At 56.0% G+C, this 12,707-nt stretch overlaps 1 protein-coding gene across 1 annotated transcript in view; it reads left to right on the top strand.

Moving 5' to 3' along the window:
* The first annotated feature begins 6,339 nt into the window (after positions 1-6,339).
* The window catches only part of NPR2 (natriuretic peptide receptor 2), a 33,858-nt gene continuing 27,490 nt past the window's right edge, over positions 6,340-12,707 (top strand). The window contains exon 1 of the mRNA XM_060280431.2: positions 6,340-7,264. Within this exon, the coding sequence (XP_060136414.1) occupies positions 6,502-7,264 (763 nt within the window). The 5' untranslated portion in view covers positions 6,340-6,501. The remainder of the gene's footprint in view (positions 7,265-12,707) is intronic.

The raw sequence follows: 12,707 nt of genomic DNA, 5'->3' as shown, positions 1-12,707 counted from the left end.
CCAAGGGAGTCTGTTCCTCTGTCAAACAGCTCTTACTGATGTTGAGTCAGAATCTCTTTTCTTGTAACTTGAATTTGTTGGTTCAAGTCCTACCTTCTGGAGCAGGAGAAGACAAACTTGCTCCCTCTTCCATGTGACAGCCCTATAGAGAGTTGAAGATGGCATGACTTGTTTTTGAGAGACCCAGCTGGGTCTTAGTAATCACAGCATCCTTTTCTAAATGCTCACAGATCAACAGTTTGATTCTTTATTCTAGGACCTTTCCTGGTATTGATGTCAAGCTGCCTGGTCCATAGTTCCCTGGGTTTTCTTTCTTTTCCCTTTTTGAAGGGGGGGGCAAGAATTCCAGGAAAACTGATGAGAAGTATTATTAAAGGTTGAAAGAGGAGTGCGCAAAATATGGTCTGAAGCTCAACATCAAAAAAACCAAGATATGGCCACTGGTCCCATCACCTCCTGGCAAATAGAAGGGGAAGAAATGGAGGCAGTGAGAGATTTTACTTTCTTGGGCTCCTTGATCACTGCAGATGGTGACAGCAATCACGAAATTAAAAGACGCCTGCTTCTTGGGAGAAAAGCAATGACAAACCTAGACAGCATCTTAAAAAGCAGAGACATCACCTTGCTGAAAAAGGTCCGTATAGGTTACAAGCTATGGTTTTCCCAGTAGTGATGTATGGAAGTGAGAGCTGGACCATAGAGAAGGCTGATCACCAAAGAATTGATGCTTTTGAATTATGGTGCTGGAGGAGACTCTTGAGAGTCCCATGGACTGCAAGAAGATCAAACCTATCCATTCTGAAGGAAATCAGCCCTGAGTGCTCACTGGAAGGACAGATCCTGAAGCTGAGGCTCCAATACTTTGGCCACCTCATGAGAAGAGAAGACTCCCTGGAAAAGACCCTGATGTTGGGAAAGATTGAGGGCACAAGGAGAAGGGGACGACAGAGGACGAAATGGTTGGACAGTGTTCTCGACCAAACTGCGGGAGGCAGTGCAAGACAGGAGTGCCTGGCATGCTATGGTCCATGGGGTCACGAAGAGTCGGACACGACTAAATGACTAAACAACAACAACAACAACAACATTATTAAAGGTAGAATTACCAAGTATGAAGAAGAACAAGCCTTGCTTGAAGCAGAACCAGCATGGCTTTTGCAAGGGGAAATCCTGTCACATTAGCCTGTTGTTGTTTAGTCGTTTAGTCGTGTCCGACTCTTCATGACCCCATGAACCATAGAACGCCAGGCACTCCTGTCTTGCACTGCCTCCCGCAGTTTGGTCAAACTCATGTTCGTAGCTTCGAGAACACTGTCCAACCATCTCGTCCTCTGTCGTCCCCTTCTCCTAGTCCCCTCCATCTTTCCCAACATCAGGGTCTTTTCCAAGGATTCTTCTCTTCTCATGAGGTGGCCAAAGTATTGGAGCCTCAGCTTCACGATCTGTCCTTCCAGGGAGCACTCAGGGCTGATTTCCTTAAGAATTGATAGGTTTGATCTTCTTGCAGTCCATGGGACTCTCAAGAGTCTCTTCCAGCACCATAATTCAAAAGCATCAATTCTTCGGCGATCAGCCTTCTTGATGGTCCAGCTCTCACTTCCATACATCACTACTGGGAAAACCATAGCTTTAACTATACGGACCTTTGTCGGCAAGGTGATGTCTCTGCTTTTTAAGATGCTGTCTAGGTTTGTCATTGCTTTTCTCCCAAGAAGCAGGCGTCTTTTAATTTCGTGACTGCTGTCACCATCTGCAGTGATCAAGGAGCCCAAGAAAGTAAAATCTCTCACTGCCTCCATTTCTTCCCCTTCTATTTGCCAGGAGGTGATGGGACCAGTGGCCATGATCTTGGTTTTTTTGATGTTGAGCTTCAGACCATATTTTGCGCTCTCCTCTTTCACCCTCATTAAAAGGTTCTTTAATTCCTCCTCGCTTTCTGCCGTCACATTAGCCTATTAGTGTTCTTTTAGAGTGTCAGCAAGCGCTAAGAGAGAGGTGTCAAAAGCTTTCAGGACTTAGGGCAACTGAAAACCATTGCATAGCTCAGTGAATGCCTTTATTAGAAATCTGAACCTTTAACTAGCAATCTACAATTGCTAAAATTTAGGCTCAGCTAAGAAAAAATACAATTTGGTTTTAAACTATTCCTGCATTGCAGGGGATCTAGTTGATGACCCTTGGGATCCCTTCCAATTCTAAAATTCTATGATTCTGTGATTCCGCTAAATATGCAGTTTCATTGTTAGTAAGTCTTGCAGGCAAGGAGCAGCCGGCAACCCCAAGAGAGGTGTAGCAGCAGAGAAGGACGGAATCAGCACAGATGGCCTCCATCTCACTTCCGGGGTTGCCAATTGCTCCTCACCTGCAAGACTTACTACAGTACAGTCTCTTCTCTCACCCGCACACATGCACACATGCACACAAAACGTGCCTGCAAGGAGCACCTCTGTGGCTGTTGACCAGCAGTCCACTCTCTTGACTCCATCCTGCTTCCCTTCCAGCATTTCCCTCCCTTGTAGACATTGGCTGGAGCACCCAGAAGGCTCTATGCTAGGCTGCCTCTGCTGGGCTTCAGTGAAGCTCACAGTTTGGGACATGAGTGGTGTTGTGAGTTTGGCAGGGCCAGTCTGCATGGTGTCCTGAGAGCCTCCTAATTATGGTGGTTCAGTCCTGGATCCAGCAAAGGTTAAAAAACTAATGCAGGGTTCTGTTGTTGAGCTAGTCAGACAAGTTCCTTTGCAAGATAATGGCCATAGCCTGCCATCTGGTTGTTGCTGGCACCTGTCTGTCTCAGGAGGCAGTGGAGGAGTGGCCTCTAGGGGTGACGTTTACAGCGCCTGTTGTGGCTCTAGAGACCAATACAGGAGAGACATGTTTTGTTGCATCTGGGGCAAGTGAAGGCGTCTGGTTGCAAAGGCACCAGAGCGTTTATACTCTCTGTGCTCCTTCCAGTGGTCATTCCTCCTCAGTTGTCTGAAAGGGATTCCCATGCAGCCTTCATGTCTCGTTTGGGTATAAGAGTAACACGAAAAACTTTAATAAAAACTAAAGAAAAGGAAAGAAAAGTATGTGCCGATGGCAAGGAAGCCGCATTCCCATCACTGGCCAGCAGGCGTCACTCTCGACCTAGACAGCAGCAGCAGAAGGCGCTGCTGGAACCCCAGATGTCCCCCCCACACACACACACACACTGCTTTGTCTCCCTGGGCCCCACCATGACCAACAACTTCTTCCCTATGGGGAACCAGGCCCCTTGGCAGAACAACTCTGCATTACAAGAAGTCTGAAAACATGACATGAAGGCTGGCAACACAAACCCTGCCGTGTGGGAATCCCCGGCAGACGACCGCAGTACCTGGAGACAGGCATCTACAGCAGTGACCAGAGGAGGAATGACCGCTGGGAGGAGCAAAGAGAGGAGAAACGCCCTGGTGCATCTGCAGCAACACAACCAGGCGCCTTCCTCTGCCCCAGATGCAGCAAAACATGTCTCTCCCTTATTGGTCTCTGCAGCCACAGCAGGCTGTGGTGCACTCCTCTCTTGCCTCCCGACACAGACGGATGCCCACAGCTCTGCTGGCCATTGTGGTGTCCTCCCCCGCCAAGTCTTTGGGCTGGACCAAATATCTCTTCCCTCTGTGGCCAGTGGAGAACTACCGGTATGGGAGAAGGAAGACGCGGCCAGATGCGGGAGGGCTGTCCAGGGAAGCGCTTGCTCAGCGACCCCTCCTCGCAGCCTCGGCCAGGACAGGGGGCTCCCCACCATCCCAGCCCTACCCACACCACCTTGGGACCCAAATACACGTCGGGGCCGGGTCAGTTCGAGGCCATTGCCGCCTGGAAGGGGTCCAGCAAGGAGCACGCGTCTCCCTCCCGCCGCTCGTTTCCCGAGCTTCGGCAACAGCATCCCTAAGCAGGCGAAGGGATGGGGGGTTGGGAGCACCTCCCGCTTGCCTCCTTGCTCCTTCGACACTCCGGTGATGGCGGGAGGGGGCTCCCCACATACTCCCCTCCATCCAGGACATCGACAACGCAGAGGAACCCGAAAAGGAGGAGAGGGGGAGCGTCCCCTTCTTCTGCCGCCAAGGTTGCTTGCAACCACTATGCCCACCTCTCCGAAGCGCGACGAGCATCTGGCCTCGTCCCTCGGCCCGTGGTCTGCAGGGAGCAGTCACCAAATACTGTATTTCCAGACAAAAAGAAGGGAATCTCAGCAGCCTAATTCAGGAGGGATGAGTCATTTTGGTGTCCAATGAATAAGATTATTACTATTACTGTTACTATTATTTATTAAATTTGTATACTGCCCTTCACCCGAAGATCCCAGGACAGTTTACAACAGAAACATACAAAATGAGAATACAAAATACTGTACATAATAGAAACAGAAACAGAAAGAAACCCTCCCACAAACACATTTTAAAACCCACAGAATGTTAATCCGCCCGGTTGAAGAGAAACGTTTCCCCCTGGTGCCTGAAGACCTGCTGAGATTCCTGCATTGTAGGCGGTTGGATCGGTGTAAGATGCTCAAAGCGTCTTGCTGAGGTGAGCAACCTGGCGGCCTAATTCTGCATTCCTTGAAGATTCCGAACCACCTTCAGAGGCAGCCCCACGTATAACACTTGATTAAACAATCTAAACTTGATTGAACAATTGGGAGTTGGAAATCCTTTTCCAATCACCCAGAGGTGGACCAGTACGGTAGATGCCTCTCCACCTTTTGCAGAGCAGCGATGTGAGCTAAGGTCCCTAAACAGAAATAGGGGGAGGACGTGCATGTTGACGGGAGGATGCTGGCTTGGGACGCCCCCCCCCCCTTTAGAACTCTAATTGCATTCGTTTGGGCTGAAGGCGAGCGGATTTGTTGCGATGCTTGCAGAGAACCCGGAGGGTTCGCCAGGACTGAAACCGGGTCATTTGAAGAAGTTATTTCCTTCTGTCTGTTCAGAATATATAGCCCTCCCCCTCCCCCCAGCACCAGAGGGGCTAGGCGGAGCAGGGTGGGGACACGGGGAGGGTTGTCAAACACGGGGCGCCACCACAGGCCGGGCTCAGCGCTACCCAATGGCTCAGAGCATCGTCTCCTCCATCATCAGTATGGGGAGATCCGAGCGCATCTTAGGCACAGTCAAGGCACCAAACACGAGTCCAACATACACACGACTCCTCACATTGTGTCATGCTTCTCGCGCTGCTCCTCAGGGTCACCGGGGCCGCCCCTAATGCTGCACGCGCACGGGGGGGGCGCGCTATCTTGACCCCTTTTCACTCATGAAGGGGAGTAGGACTCGAACCACGCTGCCTTCAAGTTACAAGAAAGGAGATTCCAACTCAATATTAGGAAGCACTTTCTGGTGGCCAGAGCTACTCGACAGAGGGAGAGTCTCCCTGGGGAGGCCATGGACTCTCCTTCCTTGGAGGTTTTTAAGCGGCTTTAGCCGAGATTCCTGCACTGTGGGGTTGGACTAGATGACCCCCGGGGGTCCCTTCCAACTCTATGGTTCTATGTTCCTCCCCATATCTGCGAGTAAAAAGACCCCAAAGGCTACGGGGCCTGCCCTTTCCGCCCACTTTGCCGGGTCTCCGGTGCTCTCCTTGACTGACGCGCCCTAGCGAGGCACCTGAGTCGCCCTCAAGATTTCTTTCCGGAGAGGGCAAGCGAGAGCCAATGGAGAGCCTCGCCTTTGGCCCCTTTCCACCGGCAGCTGCCCGGAGGAGAGGCGCGTCTCCGGCTTTTTCAGCCGCCGCCGCAGGCGGGACTCCTCGCAGAGCTTCCAAGTGGCTTGGACGGCGCTCCCGCCCGGCTCCTTCCATCTAGAAGGAGCAGAGCGAACCAAGAGGCTGCTGGATCCGCGGCTAGGACAGAAAGAGAGCCGCGGCCAGCGAGCGAGCCGGCCTCTCCTGCGCCGCTAAGAACCCTTAGCCGCTCCGAGGGCACCGTGCGCGCTCGGGAAAGACAGGGCCGCCGCCGCCGCTCCCTGGCCCGCCCGAGCTTCCCTCGCCCAAGGAGCGGCCGGGCTGCGAAGCGAGCAGGACGCTCGAGGGCGAGAGCGCGCGATGGAGGCGGCCGGGCAGCTGCCGTGGAGCCGGAGGGCGGGCCGACCTCCACCCAGCGGCCGCGTTCAGTAGCAGCGGGCCGGGTCCTGCCCCGGCGGGCGGGATGGAGCCGCGCCCCGGGCCGCAGCCTCTGGAGCCCGGCCGCTGGCCTGGACTGGCGGCGTCGGAGGACGCGGACGGAGGCACCAGGGGGCGCTGCCCCCCCACGTCTGCAGGCGGCTCTGGCACAGCGTCCGGAGGGAGGCGCAGGGTGGGCGGCTGGGGCTGGCCGCGGAGGGGGCGGCCTCTCCTGGGGAGCGCAGGGCAGCCCGGCGGCCCACAGAAGGGATCCGGCGGCGCCGCGGCGGCAGCAAAGAGAAGGAGGTGGCGGAGAGCGGCAGAGGCACCCGGGCAGCCACGCAGCAGCCGAGCGGAGCAGACTCCCACCTCGCGCCCCCCGCCATGGCCTCGCCAACGATGTCGCTGGTGGTGGTCGCCGCCGTGGCCCTGTCGCTGTCGGCCGCCTCGTCGGGCCTGGGCGACGGCGCCAACGGGAGCGCGGCCGCGACGGTGGTGACGGTGGCCTTGGTGCTGCCCGAGCACAACCCCAGCTACCCGTGGGCCTTGCCGCGGGTGGGCCCCGCCGTGCGCCTGGCCCTCGAGGCGCTGGAGCCGGCGCTGCGGGCCGCCGGGCTGTCGATGCGCACCGTCAACGCCACGTCGGAGCTGAACGGCGCCTGCTCGGAGTCGGTGGCGCCGCTCCAGGCCGTGGACCTGAAGCTCTACCACGACCCGGACGTGCTGCTGGGGCCCGGCTGCGTCTACCCGGCTGCCTCGGTGGGGCGCTTCGCCTCGCACTGGGGCCTGCCGCTCATCACGGCCGGCGCCGTCGCCTCGGACTTCAGCCACAAGAAGGAGCATTACACCACGCTGGTGCGCACCGGCCCGTCCGCGCCCAAACTGGGCGCCTTCGCGGTCCTCCTGCATGAGCGCTTCAACTGGAGCTCCCGCGCCGCGCTCCTCTACGTAGACCGAAAGACCGACGACCGGCCCTTCTACTTCACCATCGAGGGCGTCTACCAGGAGCTGCGCCACGCCGGCCTCACCGTCGGCTACCACATCTATGCGCCCCGAGACAACGGCAGCAGCAGCAACGCAGGCGGCGCCGGAGACGATGGCGGCGGCCCGGACACCGCCGTGCAGTTCATCCGGGCCAACGGGCGAGGTGAGCGAGTCTCAGCGTTTGGGGGGCCGCCTGCTGCTGTTGCTGGACGGGAGGGGGTGCGCGTGTCCCTGGTGCCTGCAGTCCAACCCACCCTCCCACCTCCGTCTGCATGCAGTCCGTCCCCGTCCGTCCCCCCCAAGCCCCGCTCAGACTGCGGGCATTTCCCGGCGAGACGGCACCTCCTCCTCTGCCGTCGGGCCTCCTCTGGGCAGGAGAACCAGGTCTCTTTCCCGAGTTAGGCTCTCCGACTCCGAGTGGGGGCGGAGGGGGGCACTCCTGGACAGGTTTGGGGGGGGAGCCAATGCAGAGGAACTGCCCTTGTGTGGCCACGGAGAAATACATTCCTCCCCCCGCCCCATCCCAGGGCCATCCATCCCTCCAAGCGAACCCGGTTGGAACTACTGTATCTCGACATCTACGAGGACCGCTTGGCAGTTTGGGGTGGGGGTGGCGCTCACAGACCTCGAAGCCGGATCGGGCCCTCCACTTTCCGGGCGTAGTCGGGGGGGGGGCGCTGGCCAAGGGCAGCCTGACACTCCTCCTTAATGGATGCGCCAGCCAGGAGGCACTTATCGATCCGAGCTGCAGCTGCGGCTGCTAATGGAGCCTCGTCGGCGGCTGCTGTGTCATCGGGACGGGCAAGGAGCCCGCCCGCCTGGGATAGCCAGATGGGTCTTTTTCGGGGGAGGGAAAGAGGAAGGAAGGCAGGCGTGGGGCTGGGGCGGGATTAGTCCCCCCCCCCCAGCCAGGCCGGTGGAAGGGGCCTGGCCCGGGCGCCTCTGCCGGACGCCACCTGGGGGAACGGAGGGTCGAGCGCGCGGCCGGACCGGGGGCCGAGGGAAGCGGTCGGCCGTCCGGGCGCAGGAGCGCCGTCGTGCAGCCGGATGCGCCGCGCGCTCGCCTCGCCTGGCCTCCGCCGCACCTGGCCAGCTGCCTCCGCGGAGCTTTCCGGGGGCGTTTCTGGCGGGGGGCGCCGTGAGCGAAAAGAACAGCTGCTGCTGCTGCCTCCGCCGCCGCTGCCGCCGCCTTCTTGCCTTCCTTCCGCGAGGAGGCTGCCTGTCGCCCCCCGCCAGCCCCGGGCAAGAGGGCCGACACCCAGCCCGCTCGCTGCCCCTCCGGCCTGCTGCCGAGCGGGGCCGGGCGGGTGGGCGAGCCGGCCCTGAGACAGGACTCCGTGGTGGGCTGGAGGTGCCTCCCAATGCCGCCGCCTTGGGGCCGCGCTCGGACCCATCTCAGGCCGGCCTTTGTAGCGAAGAGCCTGCCTGCCTGCCTCTCCCCTTTCCAAAAAAGAAAAAGAGTTTATTGCTGCGTCTTTTACGACAGGAGCTGGGCTAGATTTAAATGTGAGAATTTCAGGAATGTCACACCCCTGGAAGGCCGGCGGAGATGTTGTTGGATGTCTCCTGGCTGACAGTTGCTGGGAGCCCAGAGGAGGAGGAGGCAGCGGCGGCGGCCCCCTTTCTCTCTCCCTGCACCAAAAACCCCAACCCCAAAGTGCTGCTGAACTCCTTCCTGGAAGAGAGGGAGCCGACTGTGGCTCGAGAATAGGACGGGAAGTTCTTCCCCAGCCCTTCCTGCAACCACAGGCCAGGCTCCGGGGAGATGGCCGGAGGGCTGTGTTGTGGGGGGGGGGGACAACGAAGACCTGCGCAGGCCAGACCCGCCCCCTTCCCGAAGAGCAGAGGACAGGATGCTCCCCTGGCACTCAGGGCCTTCTCTGAACAACCCCTTCCCCAGCCCACTTCTCCCTCCCTCCTACTTCATGAGCCTGATTTGGCCCTCAAGCATCTTTCTTATGGCAGGCTTTGGTAAAATCTACAGCCTCACTGAGCTGCAGAGGACTTGTGTTTGAATCGACATGCGTAGGATTGTGGTTTAAATAAAAAATGCCTTCAACATTTTCCTCAGAGAATTTTGGAGGTGAGTGCTCTACCTCAGTCTTCTTGGGGGCTCCACAGCTATTGCACAGCAAATATTCACCTGCTCTTTGGTCTTCAGCATCAGGGTTTGAAATTCCAAGATTATGCAGGAAGCAAACAGGGTCTGAGCTCAGTGAGGTGTTGGTACTTTGGAGGAGCTGTTTTCATCTGGATTGCAGCTGGGGAGGAAAGGGTTAACCCCACTCATCTTGCCTGCTTTGATCCTGAGAATTACTGCCCTCCTCCATGCCAAGAGGCTGCTATTTACATTAAATAATAATAATAATAATAATAATAATAATAATAATAATAATAATAATATATTATTTATACCCTGCCCATCTGGGTAAGTTTCCCCAGCCACTCTGCGTGGCTCCCAATCAAGTGATAAAAACAATACTGACTTAAACATTAAAAACTTCCCTAAACAGGGCTGCAAGGGCGTACCCACCATGGGGCAAGTTAGGGCAGCTGCCCTACTCTAGAAGCAGGGCTGGTGGGCAGAGGCGGAGCACAGCCCGGCGGAGCGCGAGTTCGCCATTCCCGCCGCGCCGTGCCGCACCCTCCCTCCAGCTCCCCGGCGCGCCCTCAGGCAAGGCCAAGCGCGTCGGGGAACCAGGGAGCGCGGCGCGGTGGGCGGGAACGCCGAACTCGCGCTCCGCTGGGCTGGGCTCCGCCTCCGCCCACCAGCCCTGCTTCTAGGGAGGGGCACAGCCCGGCGGAGCGCGAGTTCGCCGTTCCCGCCCGCCGCGCTGCGCCCTCCCTCCAGCTCCCCGTCGCGCCCTCTGGCAAGGCCAAGTGCGGCGGGGAACCAGAGAGCGCGGCGCGGCGGGCGGGAACGCTGAACTCGCGCTCCGCTGGGCTGGGCTCCGCCTCCGCCCACCAGCCCTGCTTCTAGGGAGGGGCACAGCCTGGCGGAGCGCGAGTTCGCCGTTCCCGCCCACTTTGTGGCCCCTCCCCTTCCGTGCCTTGGCCCCTCCCCTTGCCCCCCCTAGTTTTGATCCTGGGTACGCCCATGCAGGGCTGCCTTCAGATGTCTTTTAAAAATAGGATAGTTGTTTATTTCCATGACATCTGAGGGGAGGGCGTTCCACAGGGAGGACGCCACTACCAAGAAGGCCCTCTATCCTGTTCCCTGTAACCTCACTTCTTGCAATGAGGGAACTGCCAGAAGGCCCTCAGAGCTGGACTTCAGTGTCTGAGCTGAACGATGGGGGTGGAGACGCTCCTTCAGGTATACTGGACCGAGGCCATTTAGGGCTTTAAAGGTCAACACCAACACTTTGAATTGTGCTCGGAAACATACTGGGAGCCAATGCAGATATCTCAGGACTGGTTTTATGCGGTCCCAGTGGCCACTCCGAGTCACCAGTCTAGCTGCTGCATACTGGATTAATTGCAGTTTCCGGGTCACCTTCAAAGGGAGCCCCACATAGAGTGCATTGCAGTAGTCCAAGCAGGAGATAACTAGAGCATGTACCACTCTGGTGAGACAGTCTGCAAGCAGGTAGGGTCTCAGCCTGCGTACCAGATGGAGCTGATAGACAGCTGCCCTGGACACAGAATTGACCTGCTCCTCCATGGACAGCTGTGAGTCCAAAATGACTCCCAGGCTGCGCACCTGGTCCTTCAGGGGCACAGTTGCCCCATTCAGGACCAGGGAATCCCCCACCCCCTGCCCCCCCAAAACAGTACTTCTGTCTTGTCAGGATTCAACCTCAATCTGTTAGCTGCCATCCATCCTCCAGCCGCCTCCAGACACTCACACAGAACATTCACCACCTTCGCTGGTTCTGATTTAAAGGAGAGGTAGCGCTGGGTGTTTAAAGAGAGTGAGAGAGCGCATTACATGCAAACACACATTTAATGTCATGTCTCATGTGACCCCAAGCTATAGCCTAAAACAGAACTTTCCAAACGTTTCATGTTGTGGACACATTTTCTAGACATGCATCATTTTGTGACACAGTAATTCAGTTTTACTTGCAAACTGGCAGGCTGCCCGCTCCCTTCCCAGCTCCAGAAGGAGAGGGGGCGGGGAGGTGGTCGGCTGGTCAGCGCAGTGCAAGCGCCCTGACAGGCACACCTTTTTTCCTCCTCCAGTGTGTTTGCACTGCGTCAACCTCCCCTCTCCTTCCTGGGGAGCAGCAGCAGCAGCAGGATCCGCACATCTGCTGCTGACTCACCAGGAGACTCCAGGTTGTAGGCCCTAAGGGGGAAGGCAGGCAGGGGCAGGGGGGAGGCCTCTGGAGGGAAGGGCTACTCCCAGGAGAGCCTGTGGCAGCCTGAGCTGAGGGTGGCGGGTTGGTCAGAGCAGGCAGGGATCGCTCAGCTGTGCCGGGAGAGCGGAGAGCTGCCATCCATCATCTCAATCCCTTGTGGCAAATAGTCCTTCTGCCCACACTGTGATTTTTACAGCTTAAAGCTGAGGGCTAAATTACATGTTTCATGGGAGATCTATTATTAGCGGGGACATTATATATATCTATACTGTCTATGAAACAAGTGGGAGCTGCAGTCGAGTGTGCCAGCCTGTCCCTCGTGCCCTTTCCCAGGGCACTTCATTCCACCTCCCCAACCCCAACCATCTCTGAGCATTCTGTGCATGCTCAGAATACTGCATTGTTTTTGTCCTTCTGCAAGCTGTTGGGTGTTTCTGCAGCTCCCGCTGAGGCTTCTCCCCTCTTGAACCCCGATACACGTGGGTCATTTGGGTCGACCAGAACAATCCAGAGAATGGAGCAACCCTCCTTTGCAGAAAGGTTGCAGTCTTTGGGAATTTCTCTAGAGGAGGCATGGCGTTTTTATTATTTTTATTTCTTGAATTTATATACCACCCTATACCCGGGGGTAGAAGTTTATAAAATGATAGTGGGTATCGAGGGAGCATGGCTGCCTCTCACAATACTATACAGTGGTACCTTGCTTCTCAAACTTAATCCATTCCGGAAGTCCGTTCCAAAACCAAAGCGTTCCAAAACCAAGGCGTGCTTTCCCATAGAAAGTAATGCAAAATGAATTAATCTGTTCCAGGCTTTTAAAAACAACCCCTAAAACAGCAAATTAACAGGAACTTTACTATCTAATGAGACCATTGATCCATAAAATGAAAGCAATAATCAGTGTACTGTAGTATAATATAAATAAGATAGTATTGTAGATGATTAAAAAAAAATTTTTTTCCTGTACTTTTTTTTCTTACAATGACCTGATAGTCATTGTTTGAAAGGGGGGCTTTTATCCATTTCCACAGTCACACAATCAATCAATCAATTAGTAGCTGAACTGGGTTCCACACAGTCACAAACACAAATTAACTGAAACAGCCTTAAAAACAAAAATGCAAAATAAATAGCAAAAACAAAAGAGCCAAACTTAGTCCGTCCTAAAATAAAAAAATTCCTTCAGTAGCACCTTAAAGACCAACTAAGTTTTTATTTTGGTATGAGCTTTCGTGTGCATGTCTTTAAGGTGCTACTGAAGGAATTTTTTTATTTTACTTCGACCCAGACCAACACGTTCTG

This window comes from Zootoca vivipara, chromosome 10 (assembly GCF_965207765.1).
Source record: "Zootoca vivipara chromosome 10, rZooViv2.hap1.1, whole genome shotgun sequence".
NCBI classification, from domain to species: Eukaryota; Metazoa; Chordata; class Lepidosauria; order Squamata; family Lacertidae; genus Zootoca; species Zootoca vivipara.
Note: the sequence above shows the minus strand (reverse complement) of the source record. Positions and strands in the feature narration are given on the sequence as shown.